General features: G+C 44.4%; 1 protein-coding gene across 1 annotated transcript in view; it reads right to left on the bottom strand.

The window, feature by feature from the left end:
• Nucleotides 1-1337: 1337 nt before the first annotated feature.
• LOC109880469 (SR-related and CTD-associated factor 4) overlaps nucleotides 1338-8651 on the bottom strand; it is a 50638-nt gene continuing 43324 nt past the window's right edge. Inside the window, exons 19-20 of the mRNA XM_031809093.1 lie at nucleotides 6593-7126; nucleotides 1338-1342 (exon numbers count right to left, since the gene is read on the bottom strand). Of these exons, the coding sequence (XP_031664953.1) occupies nucleotides 1338-1342; nucleotides 6593-7126 (539 nt within the window). The remainder of the gene's footprint in view (nucleotides 1343-6592; nucleotides 7127-8651) is intronic.

Below are 8651 nucleotides of genomic sequence, written 5' to 3' on the forward strand. Positions count from 1 at the left end.
CCTTAAATCAATTTACAGTTAACACCACAATAGTACCAGACCTTTTTTGTTCAAATACTCTTTAAATTAAGTTCACGTACATTTTGAAGTAAGTATTCAGAGATATTTTATTTGGAAAATACAAGTATTGGAAAGTATTGCAATGTATTTGAAAATACTCAAAAAAAAAAAAAAAAAAAACACAGATTATTTTCAAATACAAATTAATACTCCCATGTATTTGGACCCAGGTCCGTAAGAGTATTTGAAAATATTGTAGCGATTTTTAACCCAAGAGAGAGGCGCGTACACATGAGGGACTTGGTTTAGAGAAGCTTGGGGACAGGCTCTCCCAAAGGAAAGGGGAGGGGGTATTGTAGCGACCTTAACCGAACATCTAGCGTAGGTTCAGACCTCTTGGCGTAACGGTTAGGTTAATAAGGTGTTTGCTTGACTTGTTGGACACGAGTTCGAGTGCTGGTCGGGGCTACAATACTTTCAAATACATCCAATTAAAGTCGTTGATTTCAGCCACATTATTAGGAAATACTCAAAATACAGTAAATAGGTGTATTTAAATAAATAAAATACACAAGTCTATATAGTACTATGTCTAGGCTATATGTGTTAACTTTAAAATCAGCTTACTTTTGACCCTGTTTTACAACATTGGAATTGTAGGTTTGGTATCTAGAATAAGCCGATTAAAATGGGGTCAAACTGGAACAACTATACACATAACCAGAGTGGTCTTCTACGACGCTAGGCTAGATCTCCTCTCAAACCAGCTTCACATTCCGGCTCGGGGCTTCATCCGTAACTGTGGTATTATAACATACCAAACATAAACAACAACTTGTGATTTAATAAAATACTTCTCTAATGAAAGGGGACGATGATGCAATCTTTGCGAGCGGGAGGGAATCTGATTACAAACTGGATAAACGGAGTTAGCCTGCCCAGGGAACAGGTTAATATCGATGGATTCGTCGCCATAGAAATGTACCTGGCTAAAAGGTGAGTCGTTGCGACTGGTTATCCTGAGTTGAACTCAAAGTTGACCAAAGTTACCTCGCCGACGACTCAACCCTGAAATCACATCTTATTGGTGGTCAGGGGAAGAACGGACGACTCTACCACCTCTGAGGGCATACGATGTACGAAGCATGTACAACCAGGATAGGGCCCATACATCACAATTCCCGGTGATATGGATTCAACTTTACATGGATAGATGAACTCTGGTCATGTAAATTAAAATCACGCTTATTACCTTTGTAAAATCATTTAACTTGTATCCTAAAATCCTGCAACGGGCTAGCGTCCTGTCCAGAGGGCTACCTGTCCATCATCCTGCCTCACGCTACACAAACGAGATACAGCGCATTAGGAAAGTATTCAGGGAAATTCCCCCCCCCCCCCCCCCCCCCCCCCACATATTGTTAAGTTACAGCCTTATTCTAAAATGTATTACATTTAAAATAAAAAAATCCTCAGCAATCTACACACAAATACCCCACAATGAGAAACTGGAAAAACGCGTTTAGAAATTTTTGCAAATACAAAAATACCTTATTTACATAAGTATTCAGACCCTTTACTATGAGACTCTAAATTGAGCTCAGGTGCTTCCTGTTTCCATTGATCATCCTTGAGATGTTTCTACAACTTGATTGAAGTTCACCTGTGGTAAATTCAATTGATTGGAAATTATTTGGAAAGGCACACACCTGTCTATATGAGGTCCCACAGTTGACAGTGTATGTCAGAGCAAAAACCAAGCCATGAGATCGAAGGAATTATCTTAGAGACAGGATTGTGTCGAGGCAGAGCTGGGGAAGGGTACCAAAACATGTCTGCAACATCGAAGGTCCCCAAGAACACAGTGGCCTCCATTCTTAAATGGAAGAAGTTTGGAACCACCAAGACTCCTCCTAGAGCTGGCCGCCCGGCCAAATTGAGCATTAAAGTTGACACTGTAATTGCTACCAAAAGGTGCTTCAACAAAGTACTGAATTCTTACGTAAAAAAAAAATTTATATGAGCAAAAATCTTTAAAAAAACTGTTTTTGCTTTGTCTTATGGGGTAGTTTGTAGATTGCAAAAAATCAATTTTAGATTAAGGCTGTAATGTAACAAAATGTGGAAAAGTCAAGGGGTCTGAAGGCACTGTAGGCTCCTGCCCTATAGGCCATTCTGGTTCAGATAAGGCCACTTACTTTCCAGTTCACACAGTTCTATAGGTCTAGTATAACTTGGCCCATACAGGTATCAAACCCTCAACATCAGTGTTGTAACACAGGGGCAGGAATAAGCGGATTAAAGTTGGATCAACAAACAAACCTGACATATGGACCCTGTTCAAAAACTTTAGGAGGAAGATAGGAAGGACAGATGTTTTCAAGCAGGAACTTTACATAAGACCACTTTAAGGTCTGAAAACATCCAACAAACGTTGATTTTGTAGTGAAATATCACTTCAAAAAAAGGTTCATAACAGATTAGTTATTGAGCTCAGCAAAGAAAGGGGCGACTTTTTCTTCATCATGGTTTGAGAAATCAAAAATCGACAAATCAGAAAAAAGGCTAGGTCTGGTACGAAAATAGTTTATTATTAAAAACAAAATTTCCCTATCGCTGAAATACTGGGAGATTTTATTCCATTGTTTCTTTTTTTTTTTTTACTTTAAAAAACGAAACAAACTTTTCATATCCTAAAGCCTTGCTGTAAACATTTACCAGTTTAAATAAACTTCACAGCAAAAAGAGGCCTTTTTTGTTCATTTTTTTTCTCCTGTCGTGATGCTCAAAATTAACAACATATTGAGTGGCAACTGGCAATAAAAAAAAAAAGCATATTTACAGCATCTAAACGCCCTCAGACCTCTCTTTTCTCTTCATCTGGGTCGTATTCATTAGTGCGTACCGTAGCAAAACGCTTTTGCAGCGGAAAGACGAACGTTTCTTATTGGACAAGTTCAGGTAGCTCCTCCCTGTTTCAGTCCATTTTAAATCCATTTGGTACCTAATGAATACAACCCTGAATTGAACTTGGGTTTGTCAGTGTTTAAAAAAACAACAAAAAAAACATTCCAGCTCTAAAGTGGGCGTGGTTACTCAAGAGGTCAGGGGTCAGTCAGATAGAAACACTAAACACTTGTCCTTCCAGTTACAGTATGGACTCCTGGCTTCCTTTCTTTACTTTGTCTGCAACCGATTGGACAACTGAACACATCTACCACATTGCTTTGTGAGAGCAGGAAGTGGAGGAGACGAGGAGACGAGAACAGATTATTTAGATGACCCCTTTTTTAAAAGTACTTTCCTCGTCTCCTTTCCTTCATGACCACTGATGGGTATAAGGACTGGATGGGTTTTTAGTTGACCTACGTATTACTGCGGATGCCTAGCACATCTTCTCTCTGTTAGGGTGGTCAACGAAGGAGAGGAGACGAGTAAAGGAGGCCATTGAGAGACCGTTAAGTGAAAAGATGTAGAAGTGACCTGTAGCCACCGATCCAGGATCAGATATTCAATACAGTCCAAATGGCACCTTACAGTACACTGACCAGAGCGCCCAGGGGACATATCCAGGAGCCTTCAGGAAAGTATTCAGACCCCTTGACCTTTTTCCATTTAGTTACAGCCTTATTCTAAAATGGATTAAAATGTGTTGTTTTTTTTAAAACGTCAATCTAGACACAATATCCCATAATCACAAAGCAAAAAGTTGTACATTCATTTTTAGCAAATATATATTTACAAAACTAACAAAGCAGAAATACCTTATTTACATAAAGTTTTCAGACCCTTTGCTATGAGACTCGAAATTGAGCTCAGGTGCTTCCTGTTTCCATCGATCATCCTTGGAGATGTTTCTACAACTTGATTGGGGAGATTTTGATTAGACATGAAAACCATCCCTGCCTGTAGTAAATTCAATTGATTGGATATGATTTGGAAAGGCACACACCTGTCTATATAAGGTCCCACAGTTGACAGTGCATGTCAGAGCAAAAACCAAGCCATGAGGTCGAAGGAACTGTCTGTAAAGCTCTGAGACAGGATTGTGTCGAGGCACAGATCTGGGGAAGGGTACCAAAACATTTCAGCAGCATTGAAGGTCCCCAAGAACATAGTGGCCTCCATTCTTAAATGGAAGAAGTTTGGAACCACCAAGACTCTTCCTAGAGCTGGCCGCCTGGTCAACCTGAGCAATCGGGGAGAAGGGCCTTGGTCAGGGAGGTGATCAAGAACCCAATGGTCACTTCGACAGAGCTCCAGAGTTCCTCTATATAGATGGGAGAACCTTCCAGAAGGACAACCATCTCAGCAGCACTCCACCAGACTGAAGCCACTCCTCTGTGAAAGGTACATGACAGCCCGCTTGGAGTGTGCCAAAAGGCACCAAAAGGACTCTCAGACCATGAGAAACAAGATTCTCTGGTCTGATGAAACCAAGATTGAACTCTTTGGCCTGAATGCCAAGAGTCACGTCTGGAGGAAACCTGGCACCATCCCTACGGTGAAGCATGGTGGTGGCAGCATCATGCTGTGGGGATGTTTTTCAGCGGCAGGGACTGGGAGACTAGTCAGGATCGAGGGAAAGATGAACGGAGCAAAGTACAGAGAGATCGCTGATGAAATCTGCTCCAGAGTGCTCAGGACCTCAGACCGGGGTGAAGGTTCACCTTCCAGCAGGACAACGACCCTAAGCACACAGCCAAGACAACGCAGGTGTGGCTTCAGGACAAGTCTCTGAATATCCTTGAGTAGCCCAGCCAGAGCCCGGACTTGAACCCAATCTAACATCTCTGGAGAGACCTGAAAATAGCTGTGCAGCGACGCTGTGCCAAGCTCGTAGCATCAGACACAATAAGACTCAAGGCTTTAATCACTGCCTAAGGTGCTTCAACAAAGTACTGAGTAAAGGGTCTGAATACTTATGTAAATGTCATATTTCAGTTTTTTATTTTCAATACGTTTTTTTTTTTGGGGGGGGGGGGGGGGGGCTATTTAATCCATATTAATCCATATAAGGCTGTAAGGTAACAGAATGTTGAAAAAAGTCAAGGGGTCTGAATATTTTCCCAAAAGCTCTGTATATTACCATCTCCTATGGCTATAAGGTTACAATTGGAGGGATAAGGGGAATCTGATTCTAGATCTGTGGTTGAGGGGCAACATCAAACTAGCCTGGTCCCAGATCCGTTTGCGCTCTTGCCAGCTCCATTGCTGTAAATGTCAAGCCAAACATGACAATTCCATGAGTTAGTGACAGGAGTTGTCAAGAAGTCAGAAACAGACTGGCACCTAGGCTAACATTAAAATTTAAAAAATATGTTTTTTAAAAGTTTCATTTGGTAGCCACTAGCCTATGACTGCCTCAGTCTCCTGTGTCTCAGCCGCATGTGTTTTCTCTACGGGGCGAGGTTGACTTGTAGGTTCAGATACAGACGCCACAGGCGGTTCAGTAGCAGTCACTTCAACAGGGAATTCAGAGGGTTCTGATTCCACCTTCTGTTGGGATTGGAAGGGTTCTACAGTGGAATCTTTAGAATCTGTAGGAGGTTCTTTAGAGGGTTCTTTCGTAGCAGCAGCAGCAACAACAGTAGTAGGTGGGGGGTTTTCTGTGTTGTTGTCGTCAGAGTTCCGGAGCTTGAGTTCCACGTTCTCTGGTTCTACCTCTGCTTTGTCTCCTAGTCGATCGTCTGTGTCCCAACGAGATGTCCTCTCTCTGTTCCTCGGTCGCCTCTGCCTCTCTCCCTCTCCTCCCTCACTCCTGCCGCGCCCCCTCTCTCCTACCCCCCTTTCTCCTACCTCTCCTCTCCCCCTCTCCCCTACCCCCCTTTCTCCTACCTCTCCTCTACCTCTACCCCTCTCTCCTACACCCCTCTCTCCTACCTCTCCTCTACCTCTACCCCTCTCTCCTACCCCCTTTCTCCTACCTCTCCTCTACCTCTACCCCTCTCCCCTACCCCCCTTTCTCCTACCTCTCCTCTACCTCTACCCCTCTCTCCTACCCCCCTTTCTCCTACCTCTCCTCTACCTCTACCCCTCTCTCCTACCCCCCTTTCTCCTACCTCTCCTCTATCTCTCCCCCTCTCTCCTACCTCTCCTCTATCTCTCCCCCTCTCTCCTACCCCCCTTTCTCCTACCTCTCTATCTCTCCCCCTCTCTCCTACCCCCCTTTCTCCTACCTCTCCTCTATCTCTCCCCCTCTCTCCTACCCCCCTTTCTCCTACCTCTCCTCTACCTCTCCCCCTCTCTCCTACCTCTCCTCTACCCCTTTCTCCTATACCCCTTTCTCCTACCTCTCCTCTCCCCCTCTCCCCTACCTCTGATCCTCTACCTCGCTCCCTCTCTCCTCCCGCACTCCTTCCACGCTCACTCTCTCCTCCGTCTCCTCCTCTCCCTCGTTCCCTCTCTCCATCAGGACTGCTTCGTCTCTCTCTCCAGTCTCGCCTGTCTCTATCTCTCTCCCACCCTCCCCCTCCTCTCGGCTCTCCCCCGTCCTCCTGCCATCCCCCAAACCTTTCCCTTCCCTCCATCCTTTCTCCCCATCCTCCTCCTCCTCTCCCTCCTTCCCCAAACCGCCTCCCCCCTCCACCAAACCTCTCCCTATCCCTCTCCCAGTCCCTCTCTCTCTCCCTGTCTGGATCCCTGTCCCTAAACCCAGGTCTCTCCCCCCTGAAGGGCCCCCTCCCCTCAATCTCCTCCGGCCCATCTGGCCCTCGAGGGCCCCCCCTCATGAAGGGTGGTGGGGGCCCCCCAGGGAGGGGCCCGTGGGGAGGGAAGGGACCCCTCATGGGATGGGAAGGGGGCATGCCCATCCCAAACCCACGTGGGCCCCCGGGCGGCAGAGGGGGGCCATCGTGGTGGATCATGTGAGGGTGGGGGCCCCTGTTGGGTGGCATCATTTGGGGTGGCATGTTGTGGTGGGGAGGGCCCCGAGGGGGGTGGGGGCCATGTGGGCCACCGTGGGGAGGAGGGAAGCGCTGCATGTGAGGTGGGGGGAGGACCGGACCAGGAGAGTGGACTGGGGGGCGCTGGAGGGGGATCATGCCGGGGCGAGCCCCAAGAAGACCTCCAGACAGCGGGATGGGACCGCCTGGTGAGCCCCCTGGAGGACCAGGCACCTGGTTACCTGATGAGGGAACAGAGAATACAGGTATAATAGACATGTTCTGATAAACATCTATCAGGTAACTACTAGACTACTAGAGACAGTAACATGGTCTGATAAACATCTATCAGGTAACTACTAGAGACAGTAACATGTCTGATAAACATCTATCAGGTAACTACTAGAGACAGTAACATGTCTGATAAACATCTACCAGGTAACTACTAGACTACTAGAGACAGTAACTTGGTCTGATAAACATCTATCAGGTAACTACTAGACTACTAGAGACAGTAACTTGGTCTGATAAACATCTATCAGGTAACTACTAGACTACTAGAGACAGTAACATGGTCTGGTAAACATCTCAGGTAACTACTAGAGACAGTAACATGTCTGATAAACATCTATCAGGTAACTACTAGAGACAGTAACATGGTCTGATAAACATCTATCAGGTAACTACTAGACTACTAGAGACAGTAACATGGTCTGATAAACATCTATCAGGTAACTACTAGACTACTAGAGACAGTAACATGGTCTGATAAACATGTATCAGGTAACTACTAGACTACTAGAGACAGTAACATGGTCTGATAAACATCTATCAGGTAACTACTAGAGACAGTAACATGGTCTGATAAACATCTATCAGGTAACTACTAGACTACTAGAGACAGTAACATGGTCTGATAAACATCTATCAGGTAACTACTAGACTACTAGAGACAGTAACATGGTCTGGTAAACATCTATCATGTAACTACTAGACTACTAGAGACACTAACATGGTCTGATAAACATCTATCAGGTGACTACTAGAGACAGTAACATGGTCTGGTAAACATCTATCAGGTAACTACTAGACTACTAGAGACAGTAACATGGTCTGATAAACATCTATCAGGTAACTACTAGACTACTAGAGACACTAACATGGTCTGATAAACATCTATCAGGTAACTACTAGACTACTAGAGACAGTAACATGGTCTGATAAACATCTATCAGGTAACTACTAGACTACTAGAGACAGTAACATGTCTGATAAACATCTACCAGGTAACTACTAGACTACTAGAGACAGTAACATGGTCTGGTAAACATCTATCATGTAACTACTAGACTACTAGAGACAGTAACATGGTCTGATAAACATCTATCAGGTAACTACTAGACTACTAGAGACAGTAACATGGTCTGATAAACATCTATCAGGTAACTACTAGACTACTAGAGACAGTAACATGGTCTGATAAACATCTATCAGGTAACTACTAGACTACTAGAGACAGTAACATGGTCTGATAAACATCTATCAGGTAACTACTAGAGACAGTAACATGGTCTGATAAACATCTATCAGGTAACTACTAGACTACTAGAGACAGTAACATGGTCTGATAAACATCTATCAGGTAACTACTAGACTACTAGAGACAGTAACATGTCTGATAAACATCTATCAGGTAACTACTAGACTACTAGAGACAGTAACATGTCTGATAAACATCTATCAGGTAACTACTAGACTACTAGAGAC

Source organism: Oncorhynchus kisutch, linkage group LG29 (assembly GCF_002021735.2).
Source record: "Oncorhynchus kisutch isolate 150728-3 linkage group LG29, Okis_V2, whole genome shotgun sequence".
Lineage (NCBI taxonomy): Eukaryota > Metazoa > Chordata > Actinopteri > Salmoniformes > Salmonidae > Oncorhynchus > Oncorhynchus kisutch.